Consider the following 22,297-nt stretch of genomic DNA (forward strand, 5'->3'; position numbering starts at 1 on the left):
GCATGAGAAGATAACAAGGGGGCTTGCAGAGTTGTTGCCTCTCCTTGGCTCTCAGTGCCTGGGAACTGAGCTTGGGGTGCAGTTGGGCAAAATCACCTGTCCACTTCTCACACCGGGGACCCCAGCGTGTGAGGAGCCAACGGGGAGTGGCTGGTAGCTGCTCATCCTTTCCCCTTCTGGTCTGTGGCGAGGGTGTGAGCAGCTGCCACCCACATCTTCTCCAGACCAGGATGATCCCAATCTCAGGAAGGCACAGGAGCCTTTTGGCCAGCTCCCCAGGACGAGTTAAGCCAAGGGAAAGTGTACAAACAATCATTCTCTCAGGAGAAAGTCTCCTGGGGCCTACTTCTTCTGGACTGGGGTTGGTTTATTTTTCTCCTGGAATGGCTGGGAGGAAAAGCATAAAGATCTGAGCATGAACAACCATTCTCATAGTAGAAACTGAGCATCTATATATGTTTTTAGATGACTAGCTCATGTATTTGCTTTCTATAAATCACTGTCCTTCAAAGCTTAATCTTCTTGAATGCCTAGCTGCCATCACAGGCTCCAAATGGCTCTATGCCAATTTACTCTGAGTTAATGTATAAATAGCAACAACCAAGTATTTTTGGTGCTTTCAAGACAAGCTGCTATTGCTGCCCCCACAAGCTTATGTTATTACACAGGAAGAGGTGATAGAGGCCAATAAGGGTGGGCACCAGAATAGGATTAGTAAAGGTGCCATTTGCAAACACATGTATGCATCTCTTGCTGCTGTTTCTTTAAAGATAATATTTTGGTTTATGAATATTTGTGTTTCTATACCGCTAATTCATCTGAGAACAATACCATTCCATGAGTAAAAAAAGGGACAGAACAAGATCCAGAATCAGCAGTGGTGAGAGTATTTCAAGTCAGTTATCAAATGACAGCTCTTACTCTCGAGAGAGGCACTATCTACTATGTTCTAATTGAAATAAAAATCATGGTCTGTTTGGTTAAACATGTCACCATATATCAGTGTAATAGCAATCTCAAATTCAGTGTGAGAAAGATCTGTCTTTTAGGTAATCTAAAACTGTCTTTTTACATTTCATAATACTGCATTTTTCTAAATTTTCCCCTTAGTGTAAATTACAAGAATGAGAGAAATTTTAGCAAGCATCCTCAGCAGAGGCTGTTTCAAGAAATCTTCACAGCTTTGGTTAAGAACAGACTTATCTGTAGGTAAGAATGTACAGTACACGTGCATCTGGCTAAAATGAGTCTCTTCTTGTGCAAAATTGGGAGCTAAGAAATGCAATGCAGAACATGCTTTATATGCTTCAGCAGTAGTCATTGTGGCTTTGGAAACTTTTGGTTTCACAACATGGGGCAATATGAACCTTGGTGTAAAAAAAAATCAAACAATGACTGTGGAGATTGAGCCACTGCACGGGCAGCAAAGAACGATGTTTTAAGTTTAGGTGGATAACAACAATATTGTCTCCTCTCCATGCTTCTTCAGTTCACTGACATACTACAAGCCTGCTGCCCTAAACACTGTGTATATTTTTAAATCAAATCCTATTTTGCTGCTGGTTGCCCATCCACAGAGCAGTTGAAAATCAATTAGAGTTCATATCCTAACTTATTCAGTTTTGAAAATCCAACTCTGCACCTCTCAAGGTCTTCTGGCTCCTAAACTTGCAAGAATTGACCTAAACTCCTAAAGATAGTGCCAAGAAATGCCTTCTCTGGGTATACTGCATGCCGAGAAATATTAGGTAGCATCATTAGAATGGTGTTGGGCATGCTTGGAACTAAAAACATCATTAAGCACACTCTTGGCATGTGCCAACAATTCATTACATTACTTTTTTTTGGCGTGAGTGGGCAGAGTGATTTCACAGTGATCAGTGCTCCCTGGCTCCATCTGACATGATGAAGGCGTGCCCTAAGTCACCCAGGTCTTTTGAAAATTATACCACGTCCTCTTCTAAGTACAGTATAGTATTTCATTGCCCTTCTGTAGAGGAACTGTAATGATCCAGCTTTGTTGGCCAAATTCTATTTATACACTGTAACATACCTAACTATTTTTGACTTTTTGTTTTTTCTCTGCCCTTTGATGATATATTGAAAGATAGTCTCTCTAGAAAATGAAAAAATGTCTGAACAAGGTTATATTAGTAAGCCTGTGAATTCAATTTTAAGTGCTGTCACTAGGGGATAAAGTGTTGTTTTCTAAATAAATGCCTATAGCTATGTTGATACCTGTCATTTAGAACTGGTGTCACTACAGGGAGCCAAAGCCTGTAAGGGTACATCTATTCTGCCTCTACACCAGTCCTAGGAGTGCCACCCTTAGGCACTCTGCACCCCTCCATTTCACATATGCCAGTCCCAAAAATGAAGCAGTGAAAGTGTCTTGAGGGATGCCCTCACCACCACCCAAGTACATTGCCAAAAGTTCTCAAGTGTCAGTGGGGGAGCTTCTGCCTTTGTCTGGAATTGGTGCAGGTGGACTAGGAACAGCTGGTTGGAGTGTGCAGTGATCCTGGGTGCACTGAAAAAGCAGTATAGGCGTAGTCTAAGAGAGAGTCTCAGAGAATTCCCACTCCTTTTGAGAGTTATAAAAGATGGCTTGTCTTGTCTTGTGAAAGCATACAGATTCTGTGCCTTTGGAATGACTGAGTTTTAAAATAACTACTTAAATAAACTGAAGAGGCCTCTCTTCCTGTCCCCCGTGTCTTACCTTAGACTGCTTTACAACATATGCAAGCTATCAATTCTCCATGGAAAAAAAACACTTTTCTGGGAAGGCAAGTATGGAAACCTAGAAGAGAGCTAACACTGGTGACAGGACTTGGATACAACAAGCCTAACCTTTTTGTTTGCATCTATTTGCAGAACATTTATTTTTATCAAAATAATTTTAGCCATTGGCTTTGTTCCCTAAAGCAAATGATAACAAGGGAAAAGAACTGCCACATCACTCAGGCTTAATCTATTCCTGGGGAACATAGCCAGATATATACAGATACTCTCCCCATCATAAAAAAGATAAAGTGCCTAATGTTTTTTTTAAACTGGGAACAAAAGATATATAACTTTCACAGGCAATGGAAAGCCATTTAAGTGTTGTTTGATCTTGAAAATTTATAGAACCTGGACATACCCATTCCTCGAGTGTTTATAATACTGTCTGGGTGCATTTTGCACATTTTGGATTGTGTTCTCTGCAAAGTATGGCACTAGATCTGTAGGCACAAGCATGGAATAAAAGCATGATTTGAACCCTTTCATCTGTATCACAATATTTTACAATAAAAATGGAAAGAATTGCTCAAAGCTATCAAATATTTAATAACAGTTTAAAACTTCCTGTATGGGTAACAGTGGTTTGAAAATATTTAAAAGGTAGGCATTTAGATTTATGCAGCATCTGATGGTTTTATCATATTCATATTCTTTTAAAGAGGTTATGGTTTGTGCATTGAAGCCTGCCATAAACTTGTCTTCTATGCTGTGTATTTGGGCTTTCATCCATCAGAGCCTCTAAATACAGATTTAACTGTATTGAAATCAATAGGACTGTGTGTGCTTAAAGATTTTTCTGGATCAGGGGTTTGGTAGATCTTGTGTTTGCTGTAACAAGCAATTGCTGGTGATGTGCTGTTTAGGGAAACTACTGTATCTGTAGGGAACCAGTTACTTTTATAAGTAACTGGTTAGTTTAGTTGGTTTACATGCTTAATTTAGTTGGTTTAAGTGCTTAATCATATAGTGATTTCCCCTCAAGTTGAAAAACTGGTGTGTAGGCTTATTTTTATGGGTTTGGTATTGCCTGGGGTTTATAACTCAATATTTGGGATCTTTCTGTTGCAGGGAATGGGTTAATCGAGCCCCATCCATCCATTTTCTGAGAGTGTTAATTTGCATGAGGTTATTAATAAGAGATCCATGCTATCAGGTTAGTTCATCAAAATATTTCTTCCTGCTGAAATACATAACACACACAGACAGTTTATCTATATTTTCAAATATAGGAATATCACATATATGAATATATAACAGCGTGTTAATCTACAAACAGTTTCAAGGAGTGAAAGCTTAATCAAGTAACAGAATAATGAAATTGCGGAACTGTTGTAGTTCATACAAGAAATTGCTATATGCATGTACCACTTGCAGGATACTCAAATTCTGATGTTTCTTGAATAGTATCTATCATCACAGACTCTCGTGACTAGTTGCTATAATGCAACAGATCAACAGTTTACTCTGTAGATGTTCCTTTTACCAACCTGTAGACAGAGATGAAAATCCCTATTTCGCATTAATTGTAGGAACGGGGAGGAGACCCTTCTGTTCTCACTGATTACCTTCCATAAATAAATAAATGTGTTGTGAAACTTTGATTGGTAGCTTATGAGTATAGCTATTATATTGTGTATAATCCTCTTCAGCGACCAATTAAGCTGTTTGCCTCAGCATGTTTCATTCCAAATCAGGGATAGAATTCCACATCTTAGTTATAGATTGTTGCCTCAGTTTGCAGACCTTTCAAATTAAACTGCTAACCACATAACTGTTCACCATATAAATATAACTCCCTACTAAGCACCTGTGCAACCTATTTGACTTCAGTGGATTTTGGAGCTGCTGGAAAAACAGGTCATTTATATTTAACTATCCATTTTTTCAGTGTTTGTTTACTTTTTTAAACTTTTGTTTACTTAATTTTTTTAGGAAATGCTCCATAATCTTGGTGGGATTGAAAATCTAGCTCAGGTAAAATTCTTCTGGTTACTTCTATATGTTATATTGCACATTAGCGTCTCAAGACAAGAATAAAATGTATTATAAAAAGGAATGTTATTGTATTGGTTCATGGAGAGGAATGAGGAACGACTGTTATTCTATTAGAACAGGGATAAGTAGGTGCGGTTGTAATTTGGCAGGGTGGCACCAACGATTTCTACCTAATTGGATTAACAGAAGCTAGCTAGCTGAAGTGAAAAAAGGGTATTAAAGGTCAACACATGTTTGACTCACTCATGAGTAGTTTTAGGCTGCTGAGGGAAAGGCATGTAATGTCTCCTTGAACTTTACAGAATTACTTCTCTACGGACAAACCAAAGTGACAGAAATGGAGTGAAACGATAGTTTTGTGGGGGATCACTGTTTTTTTTCTTTATTTGTTTAATTTTGTTTAATTTTTTGTTATTAAATATTTATTCTTTAGTTAGTGGAATCTGCCTTTGAACAGCAAGGTGTGCCACCTTGAATGTATTTGAGCCTGAAAGAAATGCTTTTCTCCAAAAGAGTCACAACTTGATTTAATAATAATAAATTTAGCTGTTCTAGGATGCAAGTCCTGCCCCATAATATTAGCATTTCTCAGGAACTGGACCCTCAGGGCACTGTTAATGGGCTGTAAAGCCTTTTATCACTAAGGGTGCAGACAGAAGTTAGCAATAATGCTGTAAATTTCACAGCATTACAAAAAGTGCTGAAATTTACAGGACTGTATAAACCAGACAGACGAGTGGCTTCGCATGAGCTTGTGCTTACATGCAGTGACAGAGGCCAGGCAGCAGGGGGCAATGCTGCCTGCATTGTAAGCCAGCCAGGGCTCTGGATCCTGGCACGCAGCCAGCTGCTGAAATTGACCAGCAGTGCTATGGTGCCCAGTAGGCATGAATGCCGCATGTCCCCAGAGGCTGGAGGGGCACAGCGAGCTCCTTCAGGTGGTGGTGGTGCTGTTGGCAGTGGGAGTGTGGCGGTGGCAAGCAGGGACCTCGTGCAGGCAGCTGCGGCACTGTCAGCAGTGTGGTGTTGGGGGGGTGGTGAACACTGACCGGTGATCGGCGACCACCCATAAACATTGCCAGCAGCATTCGCAGTGGCCAGCGACGATTGTGGGCTGCCTGCAGACACTGCCGGGGGTGGGGGTGGTGAGTGGCAACAGCCTGCAGGTGCTGCCGACAGTGTTGGTGGCACCTTTTCACAGGGGGTGCACCACTGAGCTCAGGGGGTGCATGTACACCTATGTGCACTCCCTATGTGTCACCAATGCCAGTGGGGCTTGCAAAGCTGGTCACCATGCAGCACAGGCCACAGCTGGTAGCCCAGGCTGAGGTCCCAGGGGTGCTGGACAAGGGTGGGGCCTCAGAGCCCGCCCCCCTGAGCTCCCCTGCCACTTCCTGTCAGTGGCTAGTTTGGCTGTTGTCAGCAACAAACAGCATGGTAGGGAAATGTACTGTTGGTGCCAGGTGGCACAGGCATAGGTTAGCTCTCTGGGCTGGGATCCCTGGCGGTACAGGACCTGGGCAGGGGTGTGCGACTCCGCAGCTCGCTGCATTGATGGTCTTGTCAATTTCCGCTTGATCTAAAATTGACAAGAAACTCTGTGTCTCTACCTTCCCCCTGTGGCTGACTAGGGGCATGACAACTAAACTTCTGACAAGCGTACACATATTCTCTGAGTTATTCTTAGAGAGACTTTGTCTGATACTTGATTAGATTACATTGGCCGTTTTTTAAGCGGTCTGCAGCCATGCACTTGTGTTTGGTCATGGCTTTAGACCGCTTTTGTGGCCAAATCAGATGAAAATTGTCACTTCTGTCTGAACCCTAAATCATTGGCATTGGCATTGTCTTGACTCCTGCCCAGATCCTCGGGGATTAAAATGTATTTCTATCTCATGGATGTTTGATGGCTCCCACATGAGTCAAGTTTAGTGGATTCCAATTCCACTTTTTAGGTCTTAAATGTCAAGATTTTTCAGGGGAATTATTTTCTTACTCTGTGCTTGTATTGTTCTAGGACAATGGACCCATCTCTATAATGTTTGGGCAGGGCTGTCCAACTTTTTGGCAGCCCAGGGCCTCATGCCATGCAGGCTGCTCACTAGCAGGAAACTTGTCTCTCTCCCCCACTATATGTGCAGTACAGGCAGCCTAGCTCCCTTCTGCTGTGTGCTCTGACCTACCTCCTTTCTGGCAAGGAGCACCTTGCTGCACAGGCAGCCTGGCCCCTCCTATTGTGCCTCCGCTCCCCACCCCTAGGAATGGGAGAGAGAGAGCTCAGAGACCCTGGCTGCTACCACAGCAGGAGAAATGGGAGCAGTGGTGCCTGGGCAAGAGCCCATGGGCCACATTAACCCCTTGCGATCTCCCCTCATGGGAGCCAGTTGGACAGCCCTGCTCTAGAACTGAATTCAGTAAAGGACTCGGGCCTCTGGAAGATATGTGACTTATGCAATTAACACACTAATCACATAATAAATAGTAACATGCCACATGTTAAAAAGACTTTATAGTGGAATAAAATGGTAAACCAGCCACACTGATGTTCTGCATTTAGTGTGGTGTGGGACCTAGGGTTGCCTCTTGCCCTGAAGTTCAGGGTTTACATGTTCCCACACGGTGGGAGTCTGTCAGCCCCTCATGTTGGGGACAGGTAAAGCCCTGCACTGAAGTTGATGCTGCAGCACAGCCAGCTGGAGAACTGGGGGCCCTCCAATCTTAAACAGACATGTAATTGGGATCTGAGGAGTTTTATCCATGATCCCAAGCCTCATGGTAGAAACTTAAATAATCTCTTTGAAAAACTAAACACGGGTCATTGTTTTCTGCTAAAACACACCCACAGAAGGAGGTGGTCATGCTGTAACCACTAGGGTAGGGGGAGTCACATGCTTCCTTTTTTGTGCTCTTCTCCTGATCCCATCAGTTTTGCCTTCCTTTAGGTGAGATTTGTACGTTTGAAGCCCCTCAGACAGAGAAGGTCCTAATAAAAACCAGGTCTGACACTTCCTGAGAGAAGACTATAACTTTTGGGTTCTTATATAAAAGGGGAGCAGTATCACCACCACCTCTTTTGGCAGTTTTAAAATAAAGTAGCCATATTTACAAGCTGAGATAGGGCACCACTCCACTTTGTTTCTGGATCCCGAGTAGACCAAGGCAGGAGATTGCTGTTTATATGCTTGTGTCAGGACAGTTCTGGGCATGTGCAGAAGCAGAATTGTAGGCCCTTTAATGACTTTCAGATCAGAGTCATTTGAGGTTAGGAGCCTCCAAGGCTAAGTCCAGTTTCACATGCCTAAATCCTGTATTTGATTTGGCCTAGGTGTCTGATTCAGGGCTTGAGGTTGGTACCTTCTTCAGAGGAGGTTTGTGTATTTTTATAAATGTCTGTTGACTATGAAATATAGGAAAAGTCCATGGAGCAGAGAGCAGAACCCTGACTCCCAACAACTGCTCTCCCTCCCACCCCTGCATCCTTCCCCTGTATGTCTCCATAACCACTATCTCCCTTACTGCATTACTACAGGGTCAGTTTTCCTTACTACCCACTATGGGGTCAGGCTGTCTCATACTTTTTTTTTAATTTTTAGCCCTTGAATCCTGAAATCTTTTTTGCTCTGTATCTCAGCTTCAACAGGATGGGTGGAGAGTATCCTTAGCCACTTGTGGTTAGAGTACTTTTCTAGAGTTAGGAGGTGTGGGTTTGAAGTAAATCAGGCTGGGGAGGGCTTTTAACTTTAATCTTTTGCTCCCTGGGTGAGTTTTGTAGCCATTAGGGTATTATATTGGTGAGCATCACCATCACTACCTCCTGTTCTGTTTTAACAAGAAATGTAGCCAGAATTCAGTTTGTGCAGAGCCTGGTTCAGTTGATATTTGCTAAGAATGCTCTGAAAATGCCTTCTGGATCAGGTCCCTCAAGAATTGGAGATAGAGGGGCTTCTAGTATCTGGATCCCATGCATGGTCAGGAGATAGGAACTGAGCTGTGCACATTATGGCACTTCTACACAAGCATGGAAGGAGAGCCCTTGGCATTTGGGGAACTTTCCAAGTCAAACAAACATGTTTAGATGAGTTCAGGTGACTTCGGAATTAGTTGGCATGTAAATAAGGGAAGGTAAGGAAGGGATGGTTTGCATTTATGGGTTTAGGCAGCTCAGTTTAATGTAAGTGTTGCTTTAGGTACCAAAGTCCTGTATTGAATCCAGCCTATCATGCCTCTCTGAAATAGGAATTTACAGTGTACTGTGAAACTAGGGCACCACCTGTGGGCTAACCCATGTATAACAACTTTTCAACCTTGACAAATTAACTTCTTAACATATTAACAGTCTTTATTTTGTCCCATCTACAGTATATGGAAACAGTAGCAAATGGGTATCTTGGATATGGAGAAGAGCAGCATAATGTAGACAAGTTGGTCAACATGACATGTAAGTGCTATAATTAAGACATAGGCAGATAAGGTTCTTTGGGTAAATCTGATATCTTTTATTAGACTAACTTAAATAGTTGGAAAAATTCTTCTTAATAAACTTTTGGTCACAAACACCCTTCATCAGGCTGAGGAAGCAGATGGTCTGTGATCTTCCTGGATGGATAACTGACACATGCCTTTCAATGGATGAGGAACAGTTTGTGACAGACTAAAGGGTACTAAAAATACTTCAAAGTGTTCAGATATTGTGGAATTGCTAGGTTCATTGCAAAAGGAAAACATACATAAGTCAATGAAAGTGCTGTAAAATAGCAGATTTTATTCTTGTACAGCTGAAAGTTTCTTTCATAGACATTGATATTTCTTTGTAATTTAAAATAATGAATACTATGTACTGTTAATCACATCAAAGAACTTATCCAATTCAAAGGATAAGTCAGTGCTTTATATTTGTGTTATGTTTTTCTGTTAATAAAATGAAAAATATTAAATGAGAGATATTCAATTTATATGATTTTCTTCATTTCACAGATATTTTTCAAAAGCTGTCTGCTGTTAAAGATCAAAGAGAATGGGTTATAACCAGTGGAGCACATAAAGTAAGTAATTTATAAAACAACTACTTATTCAAATGGTTAACTCTTTCAAAATATAATTAAACTCTCTTCATCTTCAAAATGGTTGTAGATTAAAAAAATGTCAGTTTTGTAACTTAGAATGGTGAGTTCCATCACCGTTAAAATCACCTGAGTGGTCTTTTCTATATGTGACCCAGTTTGCTGCTGGCTTTAGGTACAAATTGCAGATCAGTTAGTTTAGCTTCTCAGATATTTTGGTGAAGCTTGCCTCTATAAAGATACGTCAGATTTATATCGTGGTAAACCTGTGTTTTTTGTATTATAAGAGTTTTGAAATATCTGCTGCAAACAATGGCCCTCATTCTGCAGTTGGCATGGTTTTCTGAGAGTGCATGGAATGACCCTACTGAAAAGCAGCATGGTTGTAGGGATCTGCACTTTGTAGCCTGAATGAGAAACAGTTGGGATTAGGATTGGTATAACCAGGTTTTCATGAAACAAGTGTACTACTGCAAAATGTGGGCAATTTTAATTAGATCATGTAGTGAAGTGAAGTAGGGTGAAAAATGGAAAACTTACAGAATCAAAACCCTATTTATAAAAGCCACTTTATGATGTAATCATTAGCAGAACACACGTGAATCTTTAAAATGACAAGCATGTACTAAATACAGTACTTTTTATTAGTATGGCTTAAATTCAGGGTTAGAAGAGTATGTCTGCATTATCTAGCTACCAAACTGGGACTGCCACTGAGAACCATTGCTGTCCTACTTAGTACTCGACCGAGTCTGCTGAACGTGCAGCTTGGATGGTGCTAGACCCGACATGGAGGACTAGGAGTGGCGGTGATTTAGGTGTTCCAAGCTTCTCTAAGACATTTTACTCTACATAATTTGTGGGCTTGGCTGAGTGCTAAAGGCATGTGTGGGCCTAGCTCTGCTTCCTAGCAGCAGTCCACTGTTCAGCAGGGAAGGGTCAAAGACATGGCTTAATTTTCTTGATTTGGTCATACCACAAGATACGTGCAGATGTTATATTAGGGTTAGGTTGATCTAAATGCCAGTTTGCGTGGATGCTCATGGGGGTTTACATTGGACCAGAAATGGTGGGCTGGAATTCTGTTCACTTGAGTAGGTGAACTAACTTAGATTGGGTATAGGTTAACCACATCTATCAAATGTCTGCACATGGTTGGAGTGCAGTCCCGGAGCTGGGAAAAAGTCAGTTGCTTGCCACATCCCTGGGGCTGTACTCTTCCTATGCTCTGACCCTGACTGGGCTATTTTTGCCCCCTGACGCTCCCATCCCAGGATGGATACCCACCCTCTATGTATCCATCAGCTCCCCAGATCCCGTCAGGCTGTCTTGCAGACCCTCTAGCCCAGTGCTTCCCAAACTTTTCCTCAGTATGACCCATTTATAACCCCATTTCCGCAGCATAGCACCTCACTCTCAACCTGCAGCCCCCTACCCTTCCCAGATGCCCCTCACTCACAGCTCTTGGTCCTGCTGGTGCCCCTCATTCCCAACCTGCAGCCCCCCACACCCCAAGGTGCCCCAGGACAAGGTCCCACAGTGCCCTACCCCAGCAGCAGTGCCTGAGCCCCAGCTGCTGTCTGAGAAGGCAGCGGCTGCTGCAGCCAGAGTAGAGCACGGAGCCTGGCTTCCCCCGCCCCGTCCCCTCCCCTACAGGTGGCATAGCCAGAGTGGAGCCTGTTGTAGGGGAGGATGTGGGCTGCCTGCTACAGGCACGGAGCTCCCCTCCCTGCTGTCCTACCTCGGGGGGCTCGCAGCCCAGTGCGCAGGACTTGGTGTGGGAGCGCCACATTGGCACGGCCACCAAGCTGAGGCCTATGGTACCAGGCTCAGCAGTAATGTGGTATAGACATACACCAAGCGTTTTCCACTAGAACAGATGCCACTTTAATACTTTAAGAGCAGGTCTTTTTGCCCTTCAGATGTATTTGAGGAGAGGCACTTGCTTCACCTCAATATTTGGCTAGTGAGTAAAGGAGCAAAACTGATTTCTGATATGTTTGAAATCTGTAAGGCTAGTTATACAGTCTGTGATGATTTAACATCTTTACTTTTTCTAATAAAATCCTACAGATTTTTACTGAACAGCTGTGTATGTTTTAATGTCATTATTGGAAACACAAGATTTATAAACATTTACCTTTTTAAATCACCGATTTCTAGACTTTAGTAAATTTGCTAGGAGCCAGAGACAGTAACGTGTTGTTGGGGGCCCTCCTTGCTTTGACTAGCTTAGCAGAAAGGTAAGGTCATTTTAATGTGCTTTTGTTTGCAATTAATATTTGATTGTGGCTAATGACAGAATATTACCATATTTACTCAAATACAAGACATGTTTTTCCCCCAATCAACATATGGAAAAAGCCTCTCATTTTACATTCAGATGCAAGGAAACTTCATTCAATTCATTGTCTATCATTAAACTGCTGCCAGAACTAGCATGTGCTCAGTAACAGAAACCAACCATGAAGTTGATTAAATGCAGCCAACACTGAGCAAGACTATAAAATACATGGCTCATATTGGGCAAACTTGCTGATGGGAAACTACTACAAAAATAGATCAGTGGAGGCTATCTAAATAAGATATGTGGATGAATGGATGTAATGGATATATGCAATGGATATATCCATTGCACTCAGTCCCCCTCAGTGCTGATTCTTTTTAAAGTCTTGGTGAGCGACATAGCATGCATTTCAACTTGCTCTTCACTCCCATAGCTGAGCCATGCCTTTCTTTCCCATTTCATTTTCACTGATTCCTGTTTCTTCACCAGCCTTAGAAGTCTGGCAAACATCAACAAATGGCCCTAAACAGTTCACCCAGAATCCCTCTGTCACCTCCTTTCTTAGCCTGTCACATATGGTTAGTGTGGCTCCACCCTCCCTGAGGTGGAGCCAGGTCAAGTTGCCCTGCACCTCATCTTATAAATTTTTGGAGGATCCCGAAACTTATGACAAAAACACCCGGTTCCAGTCATGAGTGGGAGGCTAATTAGCACAGGGCTCCTTTGTTGTGGGTATCTGGAATACACACATACTGAGTAGTGCTGAGCTGTGGAGTCATCATGGCTTTAAATGCTGTTGACTCTGCTGGGGTGCAGCTCAATGAACAATATGGTAAAACATGAGCCTTTTGACTTTGGACTAATATCATGTATAGTTTGTACTATATATAAGTAGATACAAAAATGCTGCTTAGAAATGTATTTATGGAGTACCTGTGCTAAAACTTGCAGCAGTTTGAAAAAAGGGAAAATGCATCAGTTCTGGGTAAATTAAGTCTCAGGGTATTATATGCAAATTAATACAGCTCCATTCATTTCAGGGTCAGTGTTTTCAAATTTGCCCCTCACTTCCATATGCTTAGGGAGAGCAGGGTCTGACAGTAAGGATGTGGGAGGAGGAGCTGCAGGGGGAAGTTGTGGGGGTAGAGGACAAGGGACCTCTTGACCCCCCAGATTTGTTTTTACCTGCTGTAGCAGTGGGAGGGGGACAAATTCAAGGCAAATGTCCAATAATTAGATTCTATACCTGGAAAATAATAACAAATGTATATATTTTCCATATATAGAATCTGATTTTTGTGGGGATGTCTTATAATTGGAGTCATTTTATACTTGAGTAAATATGGTAAAATTGATATTTTTTAGGAGAAAGTGTTGATACACAAGATAGAGACTCAGTCTGGCAGAGATGTCTGTGTGTGTGTATGTGTGTGTGTGTGTTTAATGATAGCGTACGTGTGTGTGTGCAAGTCAAAAAGCCCAAGGCTGAACAGATTCAAGTTTCACAGGTTAGCAGCTGCAGAACTGCTCTTTTCATTTTCCCCTCTCCCCTGCAGTGGTCTGTTCCCCCTCACCTCCCTAGCCCTTTGCTCCCTGCCAAGCCCGTGCTCTCAAACCCCATTCCGCAAGCTACTCTGGGTGCAGCCACTTTTATCGATGTTTGCTGCTGCCAATGCCAAGCAAGTAAGTCCTGGTGGAGAGAGGGATGGGGTGTAGGTTTGCTGGGTGGGACACCATGCCAACCCCACCTGTGGGTCACGTCTCCTCACCACCCTACTCCTCATTGTTTGTGCCTGCCCCCTCATCCCATCTGAGGGTCTTGTCTTCCCCCAACACCCTACCCATGTGTTGCGTCTGTTCCCCTACCCCACCCACAGATTGTGCGTGTTCCCCCTACCCCTTGTGGATCATCCCTGCCCCTCCATGCCACCTGTGGGTCATGCCTGACCCCCATCCCACTGTGGACCCACTGTCCCCTCCAGTCTGATGGGCCCCCAACTCCCTGGCTAGCCCCCCACATCCTGACTTACCTGGTATTGGACACCCATTTTGAATTGATTTAACCTCCCCATAACGTCTCTGAATATCTGTACTTATCCCCGTTGTGCTACAGATTTGAACCAGTTTCCAATCACTTATACTACTTTGTAATTTCTCTTCCTAGCCCCCCCCTCCCCTTCCCTCCCCCCCCCCCCACACCATTTTAACATTGAAGCCAATGGATCTGGTCATAATGTAAAAAATGTAAAACAAGATGTAATATATCTAGACGTTAATTTCTTTCTAGTTATAGAAGTATATACTGAGTAGGGCTGTGCAACATTTCAGCAGTTGTTTTGTTTCAGAGGTGTTTCGGGCCATTTTGATCCCGGAGGAGAGACCAGCACTGCCCTGCTGCACAACCTGGTTCTGCAGGGAGCAGAGATCTGCGCTGGGGTCTCCTCACTGCTGCTGCCTGCCCCACGCTTTCCCAAATCTCTGCTCCCTGTGGAGCCAGATCGCATGGCAAGGCAGTGCTAGTCCCTGCTGCGCAACCTGGCTCCACAGGGAGCAGAGATCTGCGGCAGGGTCTCGTTGCCACCGCTGCCCTCCCCATGCAGCCCCACATCACCGGGGGGCAGCGCAGGGCAGGCAGCAGCAACATGGTGACCCCTGGTGCAGATCTCAGCTCCCTGCAAAGCCAAATTATGCAGCAGGGACCAGCAGGCTTGTTCACCGCCCTGCTTCCCTGCCCTGAGACCTGGCATGACAGGGATCAGAGATCCTTGTGGGGGTCTCCTTGCCTGCACACAGAGCAGCAGCCCTCCTTCTCCCCCGGATAAGCCACCTACAGCCCCATCTTGGGGCCCCAAGCCCTGTCCAGCTGGGTAAGGCTGTGAGAAGCTTCCCTTGCAGCTTGTTTGAAATGGATTTGGCTGAAACGAAACAGGACAGTGATTCGAATCACTGTCCTCTGAAATGGCCGAATCCAAATTGAAACACAGCCATTTCACACAGCCCTAGTACTTAGGCCCTGGTCCTATAAGGCAGTCTCTGTACCCATATAGAAAAGATTACAAAATTGAGGCCACATAGTACCAACCTGCAAGTCATTATGCAGGCACTGAAGTCAAAGGCTATTTTATCTGCGTCCAAATTATAGAGGAAAGCCCCTTGTTGAAAATTTGCAGATAAATGTAGTAAAATGTGCCAACAGTTTTGTTTCCCACACCCTTGCTCCTTCTTATGAAATGATGGCCTAAATATTTCCCCTGCTAATACTAACAATTCTTTCTTCCACTCTTTCCCAAAACAGCTTTGAAGTCCCTTTCTGCTTTTGTTCTTCTCTGATAATATATTCTTAGTTTTCACTATTTTACTAAATATGTGCATATCATAAAATAAAAATCTGCCTGTAGCATAACAAATTCAGTTCTGTATCTATCTGTTTTCTGTATGTTAAAATAATACTTCAGTATAATGGTTGTTCTTCACTAACATTATATTGCATTTCTAGTATGGATAAATAGAAAAAAGAGAAAATACGGCATTTTCAATCTCCAATTCTAATAAGTTATTCAAAAATAACTTGTTCTGTGTTATTTTGTTATGAACTTCCAACCTTGGAGAAAAAGTTTACACTTCAAATAAAGTAAAACAGAGGACAGAGTTGATCCAGTAAATTGAAATAAAATAGGGATTTCCTTAGAGAGACTTCTTCATAATCCCCTATCAAAATGGAGGCTGTTTGAAAATTTTTTTTGATTTCTTTTTAGCTTTATTTCTTAAAATCATTATTATCTAGAATCATAATACATATGTAGTTTGGTCTTCCATTTAATTTTACACATCAGATAACATTCTTTTGCTTATATATGTTTAACCTGATAGTAAATGATTATTCCTTTTCAGTTGCTGTTGTATAAATCACTTCTGCAAATACCATTTTTTCCTGCCTCAAAGTAACACACAGTGGGCGTGTCTACACTTGTGCTTTAATGCACAGCAGGCTATTTTACTGTACATTAAAGGGTCACGTAAAAACTGTGTGCATTCATTACTGCACATTAAGGCAGCCTAATGTGCATTTCTTTAGTGCACATTGGAGGTCTTAAATTTAATGTGCATTAGAAAAAGTGCCTTAATGCATGTGTAGATGTGACAGCTTCTCTGTCTACCTGCATGTAGACAGGAAAATACTTCTACTAAATCCCTACGAGTGAACAGAGAGCCAAATGTATAATCTCTGCTTTTTTTTAAATCTGTGATTTTCTTTAGTAGCTTTCCAAAAGGGCTTTTATTTTTGTCAGCATATTTAGCTGACTTTTAGCTAACTCCATTTCTTTAATACTATTTTCTTTTCTTTCTTTGGGGTAATTTAAGCTCTCTATCCTTTTAGTGCTCTTTTCAATGTATCAGCATCAAAAACCTTAATTATATGTGAAGAGATATAATTATATCTTTATAATAAAATTATAAATGTTATATATGATGAATAAATATTGTACTTATTCTAAAGAAGGCACTTTGTTTCAGGAAAGTGGTTGAGTAGGTACTGAATTTTAAGCATTGAATATATTTAAGCATTGCTCTTGGTGGTGGTGCTTTCTTGTGCTGTGGCATAGGTGATGACAAACATTTAGGACCAATTCTTTAAGGGATTTTGGTGCTTAAATTCCATTTATTTAATTTCTTTTAAAAATGTGGGCCTGAATGGTAAAAACTTAGCTGATTGTGCTGTGCTGTAAATTGAATTATTCACTTGCAAACTGTGAGTTCCATTGCTTAGCTAAACTCCATATATTAATTTTATTTCTCTGTCCAAATATAATCTCAGAAAATAAAATATATAAACAAACATTGGCAAAATATAAACTACTCAGTTTTCAGCTAAAGACCCTCACTTTTTAGTTTTTTTAAAAGTATTTTTGTGAGCACATTTAAATCTTTAACCTTTCCCCATTCACCATGTTAGTTTTATGAAATTCATGCTATAGAAATTAAGAAGTAATTAATTGTTGAAATGTCAATACTGACAAATGTGTATACATGTATTTTTTAACTTTCATATACAATGTGACATATTACTGAAAGTGTAGCTGGCCAAAGCAATGGTGGGGGGTGGGGGGGTATAAGGGGAGGAGGTTAAGAAAAAATAAATTTATCTCATATCATTTTCATTTATATAAATATCTAAGAATTTTCCATTTGTAGTTCAGAATGTAGGGAGAAGATAAGTGAGCTCACCATTGTTGAAAACTTGTTGGTGATATTACATGAATATGACTTGCTTTCTAAAAGGTAAGCATTAGTTTATAGATTAATTGTGTTAAGTACCTTTTTGCTTTAAAATGTATTTTGATTTACAGAAATATTGCACATATTTAGTTTGATTGATTCACATGCTGTTTTAAAAGAGTTCAGTTAAGTTTTGAGAACTACAGTATTTTAAATCCAGTATCGATGTTACAAAATGTTCTCTAGTAGTTATCTACTACTTGTCTTCCTTCCCATTGACAGCCTACCATGCCATGCACATGGCTGCAAAATGCTGCCCTAAAGGGACAGCTGTGGTTTCCTTGCTACTATCTCACCACTCAAAGTGGGGTTATGAGTATGCTGCTGGAAAGTACGTGCTGAACTCTGATTTTTGTCTGGAGGGCTGTTATACAGTAAAACTGTTTCAATTTATACCAGAGGTTAGTTCAGATTCTTATAGGCCTTGGGGCAGGGGAGCCCAAAGGCAACCTAATTCTTTTCAAAGTCATGTCAGCTTAATTGAACATGCTGAGTAGGCCTGAAATAAACTGAAGGGAAAGTGGCTACCACGTACATTGTAGAAAACCACCCAGGGGAAAAAATGCCTTCAAACAGGACTGCATTCCAATTAACATGAAGTATTATACATTTTAAAACAGGTTTTATTGCTTGTTTCACTTACGGTTAAGGACAAGAAAATGAAGCATTAGAAAGATAAAATCAAATCTTTTAGCAGATTAAAAATGGTCTGGTCAAAAGGTTTAATACAAAAGCATTTTGTTTAGTGACTACAGGCCAAATATGTTAGCAGAAAATGATGGATTCTTATGAGAATCTTGTCTCGTGGTATTTCTGACCAAAATGGTAAACACAGAATTAAAAAATGATGGGAAAGGATCTAAACTTCTGACTCCTTATTCTGCCACCACCTATAAATATTATGAAGTCCATCCAATCCACTAACAGCAAAGAAGGGGTTAAGAAAAATGATGGTACTCTGTAAGAGTTAATCTGAAAAATTACAGTCTATGGAGCCAGAGTGATAATAATTCAAAGGGCTGCTGCTGCTAAAAGTTGAGCTAAAGGACGTGGCCAATTTAATGCCCTTTTTTGCTGCATCTTGTCTAGTGACAAATGCTCTGGAGCATGACCTGCTCCAGGCTAAGTGCCCTATAGTAACATAAGTGGAGCTTTCAAGAAAGTTGGGATGTACACCTTTTTCCAGTCATTTTGGGGAATTCAAAGTTCCTCTCTGCTCCTATTTTTAATAGGCAATATTCTTTCTTTCCCATCCTTGCATACCATTTCTGGATGCATTTTTTTTCTGAAATATTTTACCCTGCAGCTTTTCTGGATTGAGCATATAGTCTAGGTGACAAAAGAAAACCAAACATTGAGTTTCTTATTGTAGGGCTGGGACTCCAATTGTATTGAACTCAAAGGGCCTCTGTTTGTGTTTGTACTGCACCTGATAGTACACATACAGGAGAGTGGCACAGACTTTTTATCTTTATAAATTTATATAATGTAAATCTGTACTTAAGTTAATTTAATTACTTTAATTATATCATCAATTACCTAATAGTACATAATTTACAGCAACAGCATTTAACTCCTTCTGAACCAAGCAGTAAGCCTAACTATGATCTAAACTGTCCTCTCTAATTAAGAGGAGAAAATATGGATGGAATCCAGTGTTTGATATGACCATGTATATTTGCTCACAGTTGCAAGGTAGGTCTGTGCGAAGCGGCTAGTCTTCGCTTCAGATTCATCTGATTCAGGGAACAGTGATTTGATTCGGTGACTCAGATCACTGTCCCAAATCTATTCAGCTGAATCTGAATCCCCCATCCCCCACCCACTCTCAATGGCTGCCCTGCCCACTCTCCCAGCTCCCAGCTCTTCTTAAAAAAAAAAAAAAAGAGCCCCACGCTCACCGGATGCTGCCAGGCGGTGGGGCAATCCCTGGTGCTCCCCACTGCCCTGTACTGTGTTAGGGGCTCTGCCATGAGCCCCCAGAAGCACTGAGGCTGCTGCAGTAGCTGGTGAGTCCAGCCTTTATTTATTTATTTATTTATTTTTTTTAAAGGGCCGGGAGCTGAGGCTAGGTGAGGCAGCCATGAGGGGTGCTGGGACAGCAGGCAGGGAGTACTCAGGGGATCTGGGGGAGCAGGCAGGGGATGGGACCTGGCTGGTGCCCCCCATGGTCCCCTCCCCTCTCCTCCAGCCCCCGTCCTCCACTCTCTATTTACCATAATGGAGTCCAGGTTCAGCTCCCTGCTGCAGCAAGCAGGGGATGCCCAAATCACTGAAGCTGTCCGAATCTTTCCCAAATCGATTCAGAGAGCTTCAAATCAATTTGGACCTTTTAATTGGTTTCCTGATTTGATTCGGATTTGGAGATTCGACCACTGAATCAGGCTGAATCTCCTCCGAATTGAATCAGTACCTGAAGCTTCACACAGCCCTATTACAAGGATCTTTTACAGGCATCACTATACCTGTAAGATTTTGTTTGTTTTTGTTCTCTCTCTTTCTCAGCTTTCTCTCAGGGCTTTATTCCTGTATTTCCTCTGCTGTGTCCTTAGTTGTTTTGCCCCTGCCTTTCTGGTGTTTTTTTCTGCTTCTCTCAAATGCAGTCTTATGCAAACAATTTCCTACTGAGTCCACAGGAAACCCCTCTGCCCATATGGCATAACTTCTGCTCAACCTTACCATGCTGGTCTGTGTTTGGGCAGTTGCCTCTATTTCATCTGTTATAATCATTTAACTGTTCCCTCATTTAGCCTGAAAGGGACTTCAGCTGCTAGGCCTACCAGCTTCAGAGGGGTTTATTATAGGTTGCTTGGACACCTTTGTATATACAGTAGCTCCTAGTTACTACAGTGTAATAGTGACTGCAATAACAATTATGTGGTGAGCGCAAATGAATGATGGCGGTTTATAATTTCTTGCTGATATGTTTTCAGGTTGACTGCTGAATTACTACGTCTCCTCTGTGCAGAGTCACAACTCAAAGAGCAAGTGAAAATGTATGAAGGAATTCCCATCCTGCTCAGTTTGCTACATTCAGATCACCTCAAGCTTCTGTGGAGTGTAGTTTGGATTTTGGTACAGGTTTGTGAAGACCCTGAGATTTGTGTGGAAATCAGGATTTGGGGAGGAATCAAGCAACTCCTTCATATTTTGGAGGGGTAGGTCTTCAGTTTTTAGGACCAGTAACAAGTACCAATTACTTCATATCATAATCGAATATGATTACATAGCCATTTGGCCATTGTGCCTATCTAGACTTGAGTAGGAGCTTCCAAGCTTCTCAGGATCAGGTGGTCCTACCTCATTTGGGACCTGCCTTGGGCACCTGTGCCAGCTATATGTCACGTCCCAAGGAAGCTCCTGATACTCTCCCACCATGTCTTGGTCTTCTAGTGCGAGAGGTTTCCTTCTAGTTGGGCTTTGCTTGGAGGTGCCATCAGCGGATGGTCTTGGGGCTCCACCTCCCCTACACCCCTGCCATACGCCAACCAGATGGACTTGACCATAGGGTAGATGTTCCCAAATCTCCCTGGCATTGGCCTTTACGACGTCACCCCACTCTGGTCTCACAATGTAATCTTGTCCTGCCCACTGGTTCTGGTTGCGGACTGGCTTACTAGACGTGAGCTGCTTCGGTCAAACTTGACCTGTCAGATCCTTACTGGACCGAGAGGCTCACTCTCCCTCTCTGTAGTTATGTCCCTTCCAGCCTAGCCAACTAGGGCAACAACAATTTATAGCTGAATCTAAACAAACTGAAAAGGGATGGGGAGGTAGTGTTCTCCCCTCCTGACTTGCACGTCCCGCGTGTGCATCACTGGCTATTCCCTCGGCATCCCCTCCACATCCAACGCTGGGCACTGATCCTTTGACATGTAAGCTCCCCTTCAGGACTCCCTTCTGGGTCCCTGCTCAGAGCCACTGCTAGCCGTACCAGCTGGGAGCTCCCAGCTGCTTCACAGATGGTGCTCTCCTCCCTCTCCCCAGCAGCCAGCTTTTAAATCTCCTGCATGGTTCTGCCGGCTGATGTCACTGCCCCACACTGGCTCCAGCCGCACAAATAAGCGGCTGATGGAGTGCATGGGCAGTTTCTCTCCTGGCTACCAGTTCTCTGCCATCATTCCTGTGGTCGGTAAGCTTTTTTTCATTCTGGGGCTTTTGGGCTTGTTTCCTCGAGGCCGCAGGGTTTTCTCACTGTGGTCCTTGCCCCAGAAAAGGGGTTTCCACTCCTTTGAACTTGTCGCTCTGTGACAGCCATTTATCATTTAATAAAATAGTCCTCTTCTGCTCTTGCAGGTATTGGTATACCTAACATTCTGTAGGAAGTAAAAGAAATTGAGAGAAATTAGTTCAAGTCTTGGTGATTAAGAAATGATTTTTTTGTTTAGATATATGCCATACTTTTTAACTAATATGTTTTGTACATTTTACTAAAAATATATAAAATATCTGTAGTTAAATGTCCAGAGAGTTCCTATGTTGATTAGACAGGTAGGAAGGGACATTATTTGTGTTTTTTACAGTGTCTTAAACTTTCAGTCTAGTGATGAGGGGTACAGAATTTTTAGGTGCTTAATTTAAGCCAAATTAAGAGGGGCCTTATTTTCCTAAAAAATCTTAGTCTACTCACTGGAATTCAGACACCTTTTAAAATATCTGTATTTGGGCACCCCAAATCTCTTCTTGCTTTAGATTACAGTGTATGCTGTATGTCACAATATCTTGGGGTGAAATTACACATTAAATTTAGACCATATTAAGGGCACTTAAAACACAAGTGTCTGCACATTAAAGTTTGTTAATTTGTACTAAGTACCCTCTGAGCATCTCAAATGTATGCTACTTCAGGCAAGGGTTAACTGTGGGCCATCCTATCTAACTCATGGTAGGTCTG

General features: G+C 42.1%; 1 protein-coding gene across 2 annotated transcripts in view; it reads left to right on the forward strand.

The window, feature by feature from the left end:
- NEK10 (NIMA related kinase 10) overlaps positions 1 to 22,297 on the forward strand; it is a 201,407-nt gene that overhangs the window by 14,960 nt on the left and 164,150 nt on the right. For both annotated transcript variants that reach the window (XM_014603021.3, XM_059728843.1), the window contains exons 5-12: positions 1,111 to 1,209; positions 3,853 to 3,937; positions 4,717 to 4,758; positions 9,139 to 9,217; positions 9,754 to 9,821; positions 12,003 to 12,082; positions 17,320 to 17,406; positions 20,337 to 20,561. In XM_014603021.3, the coding sequence (XP_014458507.2) occupies positions 1,111 to 1,209; positions 3,853 to 3,937; positions 4,717 to 4,758; positions 9,139 to 9,217; positions 9,754 to 9,821; positions 12,003 to 12,082; positions 17,320 to 17,406; positions 20,337 to 20,561 (765 nt within the window). The remainder of the gene's footprint in view (positions 1 to 1,110; positions 1,210 to 3,852; positions 3,938 to 4,716; positions 4,759 to 9,138; positions 9,218 to 9,753; positions 9,822 to 12,002; positions 12,083 to 17,319; positions 17,407 to 20,336; positions 20,562 to 22,297) is intronic.

This window comes from Alligator mississippiensis, chromosome 5, assembly GCF_030867095.1.
Source record: "Alligator mississippiensis isolate rAllMis1 chromosome 5, rAllMis1, whole genome shotgun sequence".
Classification (NCBI taxonomy): domain Eukaryota; kingdom Metazoa; phylum Chordata; order Crocodylia; family Alligatoridae; genus Alligator; species Alligator mississippiensis.